This window comes from Dasypus novemcinctus, chromosome 18, assembly GCF_030445035.2.
Source record: "Dasypus novemcinctus isolate mDasNov1 chromosome 18, mDasNov1.1.hap2, whole genome shotgun sequence".
NCBI classification, from domain to species: Eukaryota; Metazoa; Chordata; class Mammalia; order Cingulata; family Dasypodidae; genus Dasypus; species Dasypus novemcinctus.
Window position 1 is genome coordinate 12,734,050 of NC_080690.1, and position 15,986 is coordinate 12,750,035.

The 15,986-nt window shown below is 36.2% G+C and overlaps 1 protein-coding gene across 1 annotated transcript in view; it reads right to left on the reverse strand.

Annotated features, from left to right (window-relative positions):
* Positions 1-4,079: 4,079 nt before the first annotated feature.
* The window catches only part of CNTNAP4 (contactin associated protein family member 4), a 299,921-nt gene continuing 288,014 nt past the window's right edge, over positions 4,080-15,986 (reverse strand). The window contains exons 22-24 of the mRNA XM_058279681.1: positions 10,947-11,165; positions 10,545-10,616; positions 4,080-6,436 (exon numbers count right to left, since the gene is read on the reverse strand). Of these exons, the coding sequence (XP_058135664.1) occupies positions 6,243-6,436; positions 10,545-10,616; positions 10,947-11,165 (485 nt within the window). The 3' untranslated portion in view covers positions 4,080-6,242. The remainder of the gene's footprint in view (positions 6,437-10,544; positions 10,617-10,946; positions 11,166-15,986) is intronic.

The window sequence follows — 15,986 nt, forward strand, 5'->3', positions numbered from 1 at the left end:
AGACTATAGACAGGTTGAGAGGTGAAGATTTTCTTGTTTGTCTGTCTGGTTTTTGTTTGTCATTATCACTGAAATAATGAAAATGCTTTAATAATGACTGAAGTGATGAATGCACAACTATGTGATTTAACCAAATGCCATTGCTTGCACACTTTGGATGAATTGTGTGCTTTATTGATATGTGTCAATAAAATTAATTTGTTTTAAAAAGAAAAAAATCTTTGTATTCTTTACAAGCTCAGTGCTAGATTTTGTCGACATTTAACATCACTAGCATCCATCCATGGGTAGCACTTCTGATAAAATATTTAGCAATTACTTAAGCATATGCTACACCTTTGAAGACTAGTCTAATATAGAGTGACCTGTACTAAAGTAGGTGACAGGGATCTGGATTAGACTCTTACCTTGACTGCTTATTGGTGCTACACTGGAAAGGAGGTGAGAGAGAGGGAAGTTGGATTAGATGATCACTAGGCTCCCTGCCATGATAAATGCTATTTATTCTATGAACACGAATTTATTCCATAACCACATCTTTCCTGAAACAATATATATATATATATGTATTTATTTCCTTCCTCCAAAATTATAATAATTATATAATTCCCTTCTTCTCCTACCAGATCCTCTATGGCAATGATGAAAACCCTGGACAATAGACCCAGGGGGTCTGCTTACCTGTCAGCATTTCAAATGCACCTAGATGGTAACATTTTAGCAGTTAAAAACCCAGTGCCAAGTTTCCTATTGAACTTTTTCCCCAATCAAATAAAGTGGGCAATCCAAACTGTTGTAATGTATTATGTTTTTCACAGGAACTTATAAACCTGTTTTTTACACTAACAACCGGGCAACAGATGGGACAGAGGCCATTTATCATGGGTGATTCAGGCAACTCAGGTCCAGCTCATGGTCACCATCATGACAACTTTAACTGTCACCCTAACTCTCCAACCCGATAATAAACACCCCGCCTCTTCCTCATCCTAAACCTCACCCTAACTCATCATGGGGACACTGGATTCGGACCACCTAGTTCCTGCCCTACACATTGTGGGAAGTCCACCCATGTGATCTGGTCCCCAGCGGGCAACTTGGGTGGATGGACAGGAGGGTCCCTGGAGGTCCAGTTCACCCTCCTAGGACAGGGGAGGTGGATGGACCACAAGATTCTTTCCCCATGGCATCATGCAGAGCCTACAGGAGCTGGTGGGAGCACAGGTTCAGCCATCTGCAGCCAGAGGCTCCCAGGGAATGTTTTGCGAGTTGACCCCAAGCCATGCCTCTTTCCTGAGGCAACATATATATATATCCTTTCTCCCAAAATAAAATAATTACTTATGTGCTTAGGTTGGCCACAGATCTATTAATTAATACTAATTTATCCAGTTAAGACAGTCAATTTATTTGGATTTGAACGGTATCTGTTAAAGTCTCGTAGTATGCAAATGTTTCCATAGGCTCCAGGGAAGCTACTGATGCACAAAAATCCAGCTCTCTTACCATGTTATAGGTGTACCATTTCATATTCCTCTCTTTGCATTTCATGTTCTTTCTCATGCTCATGTTTGTGTTGTTACACACACACAAACCTCTAATACACAGTTGACTTCTGGGCTATTTCCTCCATGTTACCATTCTCCATCATCCCAACAGTGGAAGACAACCAGGACATATGGAAGATCTTATAGATTCATCGTTTAGTTGATACTGGGATTGGAAAGTTAAAATATCAACTGAATATTTTCGAATTAAGATTTGTTCAATTCAACCTTCTATCGCAAGGGACATACTTTGATGTCTTGCTCAGCCAGATTTATCTCATATTGTAGATTTCACAAGGCCCAAATTCTAAATAAAATGCCCCAGTCATAACTCTCTATCCTGAGTCAAAGACCATAAATGTAGTAAATATATTTTTAAAGAAAACCAAATCTATCAAGCAAAAATGATCTGTCAAATAGAGGTTGATGTTCACTTAAAGATGATATGAAAAAGATGTAGAACTGTAGGTCATTCTAGACAAAGAGGATATCAAGATCCTTGAGATTTAACTAAATCACTTAATTGCTAAAAACTCAGGTCTTGGAAACACTAAGGTCATTACCATGTGGAATGAAAATGTGCTGGAAGTTCTAGTCACAGCTTTACCATTTACATACTACTCTGTGTCTCCTTGGGAATGTCAAATCATACATTTGCCTCTTACACTTGTCATCTGTAAGACTGAGCTGTTCACATTAAATAAATAATATATTCAATTCCACAATGGACTCCATTACAAGACACTATTACATACAAAGGGCCATACTACCTACTGAAAGATAAATTTGATTGGCTTATGTTTGGTTGGTTGGTTGTTTTTGTTTCTTTGTTCTAATGCTTTCTGAAGGACAACACTTGGGAAAGGATTAGCAAAGAATGGAACCATGACCTAACATGGATAAGGTCTATTTCAGTGGTATTTTGTTTCTATTAAATAAAATACCCCATTCCTCACTGATGACCCCCATTTCATATAGGCAAGTCTTCAATGCCATTCTAACCTACCTGTGTTGCATATTGAATATGTGATTTTAATAAGATTTGGAGGGGTCAGCTGACCAGAGGTAGCCTTTCAAGCCCTTTTAGGCCATGTGCCTGGGCCTTGAGAGCCTCCACTGCCATGGCTTCTCAGCCAGTGGGCATCCAAGCAGCTGATGCCGGCCCAGAAGTGCTCCGCCAAGAAGGTGCCCGAGGCTCACAAGTGAAGATCCAGAGGCTGAAGCAGACCAAAGCAGCAGCTCAGGCTGCAAATGAACGGTACCACCTGCAGAGGAAGGAGTTCAAGGCCAAGGAAGCGGCGGCTCTGGGACCCCATGGCAGTTGCAGCACTAAAGTGGAGAAGGAGACCCAGAGAAGATGACCATCCTCAGGAGCTACGTCCAGCAGAACGGGCATGAAGTCCTGGATGACCTCTCGGCCTTTGTGACATCTGGTCAGAAATCCATGAAAATTACCACATAGATGGATAGGGGAGAAGGAGCGCCTGGTCCCTGGATGGGTATTTCAGATGCCCTCACGCGGAAAATGAAGCTTTGGCTAAGCTAGAGTTATATTCTTGGGGAAAGGCATTAAATTATTTCTGAACATTATGTAGTAGATCCTTTCACTTTTTGGAGAGTAGCAAACCTAGCTTCTTTGCACAGATTTAGAGCCTATCCAAAGAATTTCATCCTTTTACCTGCTATTTCTTATAAATTTAACAGGTGTATCTTGTTTTCCTTTGCCATTTAGCTGTAGCTACATATGTGGCAATATTGACTTATTATTTCTTAGATCTAGTACCAAAACCCACTTATCTGAAGAAAGAAAGGGGTTAAATCTTTTATTTCCCTAAGGCTTTCTTAAAGGTCAGGGGCTTTACCTATGAAAAAGTAGTAAACAGTCATTTGTGACCTGTGTGAAGCAGAGCCAGTCTGAAAGAAGCCCTTTCTGGCTAATATTTAGAACAATGAGTACTAGAATAATTGAGCTGTTTTTAGTTTCTTTTAATAAAAATTACTAGGTAGATAGAATTCAAGAACTTATTACATGTTATTGCTTAAGGTCCTGGTAATCATTTAAAAGTAAAGACTCTTTGTTATGCAAAAAAAGATTTGGAAAGTTTTATCTTCACAAAGAAAGTATTAATTATATATTGTTTTTATTTTAAATCATGAAAAAAATTTTTTTTGTTTGTTCTTATCACAGAGGCATACACTATCTTCATTCATATAGCATCTGTGCATTTATATAATGCTTTTTGGCTAAGCTCTCTGGAGAAGAAAAATAAAGCCTTCACCCAATTTCCATATACAGTAATCTTTCAACAAAGACTTGCTTACAGGCAAATCACTGCTCTCTGGCAAAACTTTCTATCCAGTGTAACTTGCCTTTACTTGTAGCAATCAGTAAACATTTTTCTATTTTTCCTCCATTTTTTGATCCATTTAAAAAGAAAAATAGATGGTAATTGCAGCTTTAGTTTGTAATTCGTGATAATCGCAGGACGTATGAAAATGTTTAAAACACAAACACACACTACAAAGAAGGCATATGTCTACACATCTTTTTACTGTTTTAAGAAAAAAATCAGTATAGTCCTCTTATTTTAACTTTTTTACAACTTCTTTTAAAATATATTCTGCATTTTTTATTTCGAAAATGCATTTTATTAGGAAAAACAAAAGAGCAGATTACAAATCAGGAAATGAAAGTGATGGCATATGATGTACCGATAGCGTCTTGATGCCAATGTGGTCTCTAGCAGTGCTGACCACAGAGGACAGTGAGGCGTCTCCATCTATAAACAGGTCTACATTCCAGCTACCAACGAGGCTAATGCTGCTGAATACAATGTACACTTGTAAAAGATTCAGAGCTGCAATGATGTTTGCATTCAACTTTACATCAAAGAAAACTCCTTTTTCTATCTTAAATACTTCCCTAGTCACCAGAAGTCTTTGGATTTTAAAAAAAAAGCAAACAAATTATATATACCATTTACTAAGATAGGTTCTTTATAAATTACTATATTAATTCAGATCCTTAAAACTTAGGCATTTGCAGAAACATCAGTGTAGATGTAATACAATGGGAAAACAGCGTTTTTGGAAAGAGGGTTAACTGGAAAACATGGAAAATAAGATGCCAGTAACACCATATATATATTTCTAAAATGTCCTGGTATGGACAAACTGAGGAATCTAATTTTCACTTGGCAGGCACATGGAAGGTTTGAGAATAGATAGTAAAGTGCCTTTTTAATAATTGTCTTACAGAATTTAAAGGGTAGCTCCATGCAAGCATTTTGTTTATTTTGCCTCAAAATTAGTTCTTGAAACAGTTCCCATAAAGCAAATGACAATTATTTGATCTCCTAATGGGTACATATATGCTAATAAGAACACACCAGTTAGTAGTTTGTAGTGATTCTTGGTACTTTATGAGAAATTGACCCCACCTTTCTAGGTAGCAGTGCATAGAATGACATCTTTTAGTATAGATCACATAACATGTCATCTCCCTTGGAGGGAGCATTCTTTCATCACTGTAGTGGCTTTGCAGAAAGGGGATGTGGTTGTAGCTTATAGTCCAAAAAGCATGTATTGGAGGTCAATTCACAGGAAGATGTGTGCCTGAAGGAGTATCATTTTTAGAATGGGAAACGGAGCTTTACAATTCAAATCATCTCATTTTAGAATGCATAAAAACATGCTCCGTGGAACATAGTCATAGGAAATCAAAGACAAGTTGGTAATCGACTTTAGAAAACAGAAAGCATAAACCTGTAAATAAAACTGACCTAATCATCCAAGATTTGGGGAAACTATATTACAAATGTAAATAAAAATATGTTAATGCAATTATAAGAACTATGTTTGTTTATATCAGCAAGTTTAGTGGAAAACATCACACATTCTTTGGGAGACTGGCATTAGTCATTCTTAACAACTGTCATTAGTAAACAATGATACAATCAAACAAAAAAAGTTTTAAAGGCAAGACATCATCTATTGACCACTGCATTCTCTGAGTCTTGTTACATATAAATTACATGTTCACAGCGGAAGTCTGATACTCAAAACCAAGTGTATGCAAAATGATTAAAAAGAGTCAAATAGAAAAAGAGTAATGCAAACAAACTACCTTGACAAAACATCTTTCCAGGCTACTGATGCATTGGATGCCATACAGTGAAAGGCAAAGGAGTTTTATTTTATCTACTTTTGGCCACTGATGATGTAAACGCCAGCCAAGCAGGACCCTAGAAGCATCTCCAGGTCTGTGAATAACACCATGGGAACACTAAAACAAACACAGCATATGTTCTCAAATAAAGCAAGGTCATTATCATCCAGTTTTGACTTTTATCACTAACAAAACTTATGTTTCACATGGTTAAGAGACAAGGACTACAGTTTTCACATTTAAAAACCATAGTCACTCAGAGAGTTAGACTTATGATTTAGATCATATCAGAACAGTTGAAAATTAACAGCAATGTTGAATTCTTTTTTATACAGAATGACTGCTGTGGGACACATGTCACTGGATGAAGCCTCCTGGAGCCATCGCAAGCCTGGATGTGGGCAGGATGGCACTGCTGCAAATCCATCGCCTGTACATTCAATGTAAGAGCATTTTTTTTTGTCCATAGAAAGCCCCTGGCTATTGAAACAAACTGTCATAATTGTAAGTTAAAGCACAGCTGCCAATCAGAAGAAGTACTCTTTTTGATTTTCACTGACTGCATTTTGTATATTAAGCTCACTTTTCAAAACAGCCTCAGCACTGTCTACATTCTCTGACCTTTTTGCCTCATTTCTTTTGTACAATCTCTTCTGCTGATAAATGCGAACAGCAATGGCAGTGATGCAAAGCAAGATAAAGATCACAAGAGCTATCAAACCTAGAAAGAAAAGAGAAAAGAAATACAATGTCAGAATTTTTGTCTGAAAGGGAACTGAACTGACTTCACTGGCTTATAAGTCTAGTAAAATTGTTTTCTACTTAAAGTAAGTATCAACTATATTACAAATTGGAAGTATCTGAACGTCAAGGTATTTCTAGGTCAAGTGCCATCATAATATCAAATTTACTACTAAGTTCTATCAACCTTGTAGGCTCAGCTCCATTTATTCTCAAAGCATATTATGATGAGACTTATTTAGTGTATTCATATTAAACACAGAAGTATATGTCTTTAGGATCACATCGTCACTTCATAATAATACACTAAGTTCTAATTATTCTGAAATTATAAAAACACTACCATTTTAAAAGAACTAAATTTGTACAAATTTTGATAAAGTTGATTTTCAATAATTTGCCATATTATTGAATAACAGGAATAGGTTTTTATATGAATAATGCTTGCTAATAAAAACATAGATGATAGATAATATAATTTCTATATGTGGAATATTGATTATTTGAAATTTCTAGTGTGTTTTAAGTACTGCAATAGTTAGCTATGTCACTGGTTCTCAACTCTGACTTTAGATTAGGCCAGCAGTCCTCAAAGTGTGGTCTGTGAATCCTTGGGAGGTCACCAGGACTCTTTGAGGGGATCTACAGGGTCAAATTTATTTTCAAGCCTATTTCACTGTGAGGATATGTGCACTAATGGTGAAAAACAAGATTTGGTAAAAATCTGTGGTGCTTTAGCATGAATTAAGGCAATGATAGCAAGCTATAGCAGTAGTTATTGAATTTATAAAGTATGTCATTGTACTTCCTGGCAATCACAGAAAAAAAAACAAAAGTGTCATTTAAGAATGTTTGTGAAGAAGCAGTAAGAATTTTCATTTTATTAAATCTGACCCCTAACTAATGATTTTTAATATTTTGTGTGATGAAAGGAGAAGTGTATAAGAAGCACTTTTGTTTTATATGGAAGTAAGATGGTTATCTACCGGAAAAGCACTTGTACTTTTTGAGTTGTGAATTGAACTAGCTGCTTTTTTCCTTTGTGGAACATCATTTTTACTTGAAATAACGACAGGCAAACTATGGTTTTTTGGACTTGGGTATTTGGCAGATATTTTTTCTGAAATGAATGTCTGTTACTTCATGAAAAACAACTGACAATATATGTTGCCAATGATAAATTTGAGCTTTCAAATGAAAATTACTTTGGAAAACTATTTCGGTCACCCTGGGTTTGCAAACTTGCCAATACTCAGTCTTTCTGATGAGAGTGGTAGAGATATTAACTTATTGGTTTTGTAGATAAAAATAGGTATTATAAAAACAGCAGTATGGATCAAATCTCGTATTGTAAAATTAGGACTCTCCATTCTAGTTTAAAGTAGGTATAAGTAACTGTAACGGAGTCCAACCAACTCAAAGCTTTGAAGGTTCTTACTCATCACAGATTTCTGAGCACATGGTGTGCTGTGCTGATTCATCATGGCCCGTGAAACCAATAACTTTGACAGATTTTGAGTAGATCAGCTTTACCCGAGAAAGAGTACAATTCTTTGCTGATAAGTCTAATATAAATGTGGTAACCTAAATTCTGTGCTTGAAATATGAAGGATTTACTAATGGTTGTAATTCTTTTTGTTCCTATTATTAGTCAAATTAATAAAAAATAAAAAAATAAAAATATTTGATCAATGTATTTTTCTTAGTGCAGAAAAATAAGTTGAGATGCTATAAATGTATTTTGGTCTGGTTTACAAAGAGGTTCTGAACAATTTCAAAGTGAAAAACTGATGAGATGTGATCTCTAGAGAGCAGGTCACTGCAATTTAAAAATGAATTTCACTATTACATTGGCCCCAACAGGACATCCAGACAGTCAAAATCATGAGATGTCTCTGGAACTTGTTTGCTCTGTGATAAGATTTATCTCTTTTAATGTGGAGTGATTTTATGTCAGGATTTTTTGTGTCCTAGAAAAAGCTTGATATTCCCTGTTATATCCAAAAAAAAGATACACTGAATAAAATATGGTCAACCACTGTACTTTATGACCTTGCTACCTGAAATTCTGTGTGAATGTGTTTTGGTGAAGAAACTATATGGCAGTCTCTCTGTCTAAATCTGTCCAACTAGATAATAGCTGTGTAGGCTGGCCAGAAACTCTACAATATCTGGGTTACCAATTTAAAATGTCTTATTAAATCGATTCTCCTGACTTACACTATGCATTTTGTGTGTGAGGAAAAAGATAATCTAAAATGCAGAAGACATGAAGCATAGCCAATTTGAAAAATCCTTAAACGATTCAATTTTATTATACAGTGGGTGCAATTTATGAGTAACTAGACAAGGGTTAAAAAACCTAGGAAAATTCTACCAAGTAGGGCAACTCACTGGAGGACAATATACTGTGGTTTAGTAGATAAATTTCACGTGGTCTCAGGCAAGGCCTTCTGCACTGAGGCACTGAGACAGCCATTACCATCTGCTCTGCTTCTGAAGCTGAGTCACTGCAATGATCAGAAGCTGACAATATTGGGTTCATAGAATCTGGAGAGCTCTTGGTTCCTAAGCCTCCTACACCCATCTTTATCTGTTCAGTGCATTTTTGCCAAGTGAAACATCACAGATGAACTATAACTTATTCCCATTCTAGAATAACACTAGAATAAGTTATCACCACGACTCTTGTTTTACTTTGTAAATCTGACTAATGATGTTTGCCAAAAGAGTAATATTCTAAAGATTAAATATTTTGTTCTAATATTTACTTAATAGACATTCACTCTCATGTGTATGAGAGAGTGTGTATAAATTCAAATCTCTATCTGTATCTATTAGTTGTATGTACTAAAAGAGTCTTACATAGCACTAAGATAATTATTGGATAGAAATCCTAGCTTAAAATGTTGAGCATATTTAAAATATGACAGCTTTAAATGATTTTTTGCCATATGAAGCATTTCCTTTATACATGCATGTATTAACTGCTCTTCCAAGAGGGGTTTGCTTTTTTCTTGTTAGGTGATTAAATGGGGACCCTATTTTATGGGTCTTTAATTTAAACATTCTTAATTTGATAAAAGAGAAAAGAACTGATAGAAACAAGGATGCTGACATCCTCACAGAGATTTGATCAGTACTACTGTCTAATGTTTAATTAGACTCCCAACTATTTGGAAGAAGCTTATGTCTACATGAGTAAGAGTGTACAAAATAGAAATCAAGTATCAAGTATATTGCCCACATAAATTGCCCAAGTCTATGAGTAATCATGCTATTTTGGTGCAATGTAATAAAATAATTGTTTACTTTTACATGTCTGTATATATGCAGAATGTAGAAAAGCAAACCAATTAGCATTTCAGTGATCTGATTAATGACATTCTTAAACTCATTAATCAGGAAGCAAAATGGCTTATATTTGGAGTTGGTTTTGGATAAATTATGTCTTAGAGAATATACTGCTTTCATTTCCAGGAAGATATACTTTAAACGTTTTTTTGGTAACTTTGCAATCTAAAATAACTACAGACCACTTTTAGTCCACTAGCCTATTATTCAATAAAAATGAAATTAAAGCATACAGTTCACAGACAGGGATATCAAAACCAGGCACATATCCCTTTTATTACATATTGAGGCAACATAAAACATCCACTTCTAATATCAGCCCTAGATTTTCTCTCCTTTTTACCCAAACCCTTGCAGAAGCAATGATATGTCCAAGAAATCAAGAAAAATGATAGTTCTTTAAATCTGTTCAGAATGCTCTAGGAAATCTAGTTGGCATTTCCAAGTTAAGTAATATTCATGATTACATAGTTTAGCAAGTATTCTTTGAAAGTGGTGCTTCAGTGAATTTGTCAATTATTTATACGAAAAACCTCCAAGGAAGCTGGGAATTCAATAAGAATCTATTAAACAATCAGTACAAATAACAAAGGACCCCATTATTTTCACTATCCAATGCCTGACACTTGGGAAATATATAGTGTCTTCATAAATATTTCCTTTAATACTAAATATTCCACGTTATTAGTAATGATAACAAGTACCAAGAAGAGCTCATTCATGCTTCCTATTACCTCCAATTACTGCAGAGTCACTTTTGATTGCATTAGCTATGGGCTCTTTGTCATCTATTGTTCCAGAATGATCTGCAGTTAAAGGGGAAAAAAAAAAGTGGATGACAGGCAAGTAAAAAAGGAATTTTGAGATATTCATAACTGTTTTAGCCAGAACATAATTAAGAAGGTAAATAGGGGTCTCTGTTATTTAAAACTTAAGCAATATCAGCTGCAATGACCCACATAAATAAGAAATTGGATATCTAGAAAAGAAATGGTCAAGAGAACTGAAAGTTCAACAAACAAAACTAATTTTAAGAAACCATCTCCAGAATGTAGCCTCAGGTAAACATGAGAAGTTTTAAACACCCATTGGACGTGCTGTGTTTGGGACCGGGCAAAGGAAAGGTGGTGAGCCACCTGGAAACGAGTGGGTCCTCTCCCTTGATGTGGCGTCAGCGCCAGTCTGGGCGGCACAGCGGGACTCAGTCACGTGTCCTGTGACAGTGACGGGCGCTGGGGGGCGCGGGTGCAAAGCCGCCTTCAGAGGGGCCACGTGGCTGAACTGCACCCCCGAGAGGCAGCCGGTGAAGCCCAGGGCGCCGGCCAGCGCCGTCTCCTGGTCGACATCGTTGTGCTCTGTAAATCCACAGAAACGCCGCAACATTAATCGTAGTGCAAACTGCAAACGGGCAACGGAACGGGAATTGAATATTCTGAGACTCTTAATACAACAGCAATAAATATACAGCTACTAAGTTCCTTTTCCTTTGCCTTTATTACAAGAGTTAAATCCATTAAGGCGTTCCACAACAATTGGAGAAATTGCTCAGGTTAATGAGGTGAGCTTTTAGTGTGGCTAATTAAGCATATGATTAACTCCCTGGAAATGATTAAACCTGCATAAGAATGTGTCAGGTTATGAACTTGATGAGGGTCCATGACATTTTAAATTTTAAACTAGATCATTAAACTGTACCTATGATAGGGCTAATAGTCAATATTTGAGAGGTTACAGAGAAGCGCTTCCTGGAAGTGGAAATGAATCGACTTCTGAGATTTAAACTGAGAAAATAACAGAAGCTAGAGGGAAAATTGAGCCTCTGGAGTTCACTTATCCATTGTCCAACCTGACAATTTGGTCTGACTGAAAACTTTCTGATACTTTTTTTGACCCTGCCTGAACAAGCCAGAGGGATTATATTATCTGGTGGTAGAAGGCATATGCCATGGCTATTAGGGTCTCTTGAACCGCAGTAAGAACTTTCACACCATACTGCCATTTTTCCCTGTTTCAGGGATCTCCTGTCATTCAGAAATACACCTATTAATACATCTATTAATAACTCCAGAGGCCAAACTGTCCTCCCTCCCCCAACACCCAGGCTATACTGCCAAGCACTTAAAGAATATCCTTCTGCTGCTCACATGGTAGACTGTAAGCACCTGGAGGGAATGGCTGACCCTCAATCTCCAGCATCGTGTTGTACTGTAGGAGACAATCCGCTAATGTGTTTGAACCAAGGAACTTAGTTCCACTGTCATCAAAGCCTACGGATGCACGTTTGTAGAAAAGACAGTTTTGTTGGTTTGGAGTTGTATTACTTTAATGAAAAGTAAAAAGGAAATATACTTTAATACCAACATGCCAGGACAGTGGTCTCCACATTTCTTCTCAAGGCTAAAATTGAACAAAATTTCTAAAGGCCTTTTAAAAAATCCTAGCTTTTGAAACAAACATACAAAAATACTGTAAATAGACAACAGTCATTTTGTCTGGTAAAAACCTGAAATGGGGCAACTTTTACAAACCTTATATTTAGAAACTGAAAGCATAATTACTTATTTGGAGGTTTTTTTTGTGTGTGAAAAATTAATACTCTAAACTCTAAAACTTAGAAGAGGTAGTCACTCAAATAATGCAGTAAGAGCTAGAGCTTTAGAAGGCCAAGCCTCAGCATTCAAGCAGTTTACAGTCTGTTGGGGAGGAGACAGATAAACAACAGAAACAATAGCTAAATGAGAATTTTGAAGAGTAATAAAGCTATAAAGAAAGCACATTAGACAATGGGATGGAGTGCATCCTGAATAGATACTTATCTTGATGAATTTGAGGGTTTTTAGTGTTTATTTTAAGAATGATTCTTTACACAGAATGATTTTAAGAATGATTCTTGGTAGTGTCTGGACATTATTCCAACAACTTCTGGCTCTATTGCTTCTTTTTAAAAATTTATAAGATTCCCCATGATTTGGGAAACAAATTATCTGTAGGTGTATATGTTTTGTCATAGAACTTGGTGAGCCCTTTCAATCTGCAGACTCCAGGTTTTTCTTTACCTTGGAAAATTTCATATTTCTTGCATGCAATTATTGGTGTAGCTTCATCATTTTTATTCTTCTGGAATTCCAATTATTCACATTGTCCCCTATTTGTATTCTCTAAACCTGTTTTATTTTCCTTTCTAATTTCTATCTCTTAGCACTTATTTCTGTGTGAGTCAGATTGCTTCATCTACTTGATCTTCTGGGTGACAAATTCAAGTACCAACAAAGATCATTCTCTTCTGCTGAATTCTTTAGTTTGGAAAATCACATTTTTTATTTCCTCAAAGTACTTTTGTTGCCTTAGTAGAATTTCCTTAAGATGCTTTTATTATGGCACATTCAAATTTTGTCAATCTCCCTACATTGCTTTATTTTGATAAGGATAGATTTAGTTTTGTTTGTTCTCACCTTTTCTTACTGTTGAATCTTCCTAAGTAGGAAGTTGTTTTTTGGTCCACTTACTAGTGCCCAGGCACTGACTTTCTTAGGTGCCATACACCCAGAGTATGTAGACATCCGTGCACCTGTTAACGAGCAGAGTGCCAAAAGGAAGCCTCTCCTCCTCACCCAACCCCAGGACAGAAAGCACTTGCCCAAATTTCTAGTTAGCCTCAGCTCCTTGGGAAACAGGGAGAATGGGCAATTGATGGATCCCAATTCTGACTTTTACCTCACCAGGTCCAGGGATATCTGTAAGCCAAGCAAGCTCCAAGATCCATAGGATTCTTGTCCTCCTCCCCGCAAGCCCTCTGCCCCAAGGCTCCTCTAGGTTATTCCCCAGGCTCTTTCCCAGCCCAGGTGATAGGAAGTAGCACAATGGCTTTCTCAAAGGCTCCCCCTGCCTGCTGGATGAGATGGACAAATGGTTGGAGTTGGCATTAGGAGTGAAGGGGAATACAATGGACCTAGGAGTCATCTCCCCAGAACTGAGTCTAAACAAACTTAACAGCTATATTAAATTTCTCATAAACAAAGGTGTCCTTAGAAATACGTGGCATCAGATAGCTGCATTGTGCTAAGAAAGTCAATGAATTATTTTGCTCATGGGATCTTTCTTGCTCTCTGATTGCTAAAATGCTAACAAAAAAAGGGTTAGAAAAAGAGGATGGAAGAATTGAGGACAAATGCCACCTGCTTTGCAGAAATCTTGATAAGACAAACATGTTTTAGATGTTTCCAGTCATAACAATTATTAAATGGCTCAGAATTTTGGGTAGTCTTTCCACTTAATCAATTAGATTCGTTTCTATTTCCCAACCAACGGAATATCTTCCACTTTTATAAAGAAGAAAACTTTGAACAAAAAGCTTAAAAGGAAAATAGAGTGCCAAGGAATTAAAATTTGTGAGAAGCATCTTTCTTTTACCCAGAAAGGGGACTGTTTCTGAAAAAGATATGACAGTAAATGCAAGAACAATTTCTTCTGGCTCTCATAACCTAACAGAACTCAGAAAACAAAGGTAAGTAGTTCATAAGGGACATTCCTATCAAAAGGTGCCATATTAAAAATAGCTTTAACCCAGAAAGAAATTTGAAGACTTGCCAGATAATTGTGCGATGAATCAGAGGAGAAGCCAGAGCTAGAACCCAGCCATCTTATATCCACTGCAGTGATTTATTATTATTTTTTAATTATATGCAATTATACCCAGGAGTCAATTTAAAAAAGAATTAGTGGAAAGATATAGTGGCAAATCAGGCAACAAATACCAAACAAAGGAGCAGCTTTTTACAAAAGGGTATTTATTTGCCAACCAATCCCTAGTGCTCTGAGATACAAACTTGAAAACCTAATACAAAAGAGATTTTTAAGTAGCTATCTCACTGTAACCTGTGCTTCTTCTTTACACCGAACATAACCTGCCTCATCTGAAGTGTCATTTGTCAAAATATTTACAAAATCACAGTGTCCTTAAGTAATGTAATTAAACTTTCTTTCTTGCCCCTATGCTTTAAAGCAAATTTTATAGAAAGGGCTCCTAACAGATTGGAACTTGGCTTTAATGCTCTTCTGAGGAGAGGGAGTAGACATCCTCTTCCTTCTGACCACAGACTTTATTTACATCTGGCCTAAATGGCCACTGCAGTAACCTGAATGTACTTCCTGGCTCTGCCGGAGAGAAGAGAAAAATGATCCCTATGGGTCATTGCCTCAAAATATACCAAAGCTTCTGCTCAGAATGAGTGAAAATAATCACCAGGTTTTTAGAAAAGTATCCTAACAGAAAAAAATTAATCCATGAATGGAACCCAGAGGTTAACAATGAGTTTTGGATATAAAAAACAAGTGTTATATTGCTAGAAAGAAAGCTACAAAATGTAACATGGGATTGTATAAAAATAGTGAAACCTCATGTAAAATATGAATATGGGTGATATTGCATATATAAGGCTGTTTTTACAAAATATAAATACAAATAAACTAGAGAAAAGGAAATAGAATAGCAGCTATGTATGTCAGGGGAAACAGAGAGATTGAGAGGTGATGAATTTTTTTTGTTTGGTTGGTTTTTGTTTATTATTGTTATTATTGGAATAATTAAAATGCTCTGAAAATGATTGAAAGGATGAGTGCACAACTATGTGATTACACTGAATACCACTGATTGTACACTTTGGATGGACAAATGCTTTATTAATAAGTATCAATAAAATTGATTTGTTTTAAAAAAACTGTAAAAGGGCCTATTAATTATGTAGAATCTGAATCAAACTTATTCGATGCAAATTTATTTGATGGTCTTTCCACTACCACCAACAAATTAGTGTTGTCAAGTGTTCCTGCACCACTATGTATACTATATAAAAGGTAATAGATAGTAATTATAAACGCCATTCAGCCTTTCAACAGTAATTTTTCCATCATTTTACAACGAGTTAAATTATATCACTATTCAAAAGTTGGTCACATTTCCCCATGTGGGGTTTTATGCAATCCTGAGATTATGAAATGATCTTTCTTTTTATTCATGTGGTGGAACTGTGATCTAATAAAAGCTTAATGACATGACAAAACAACTTTACACATGCATATTTCCTTTGATTTATACAATTTTCGAGTAAATATTTTTCTTAAGGGAGCTGAACATAAAGGTTGGCTCATTATTCCACCCTGGCATTGGAACTCACGTA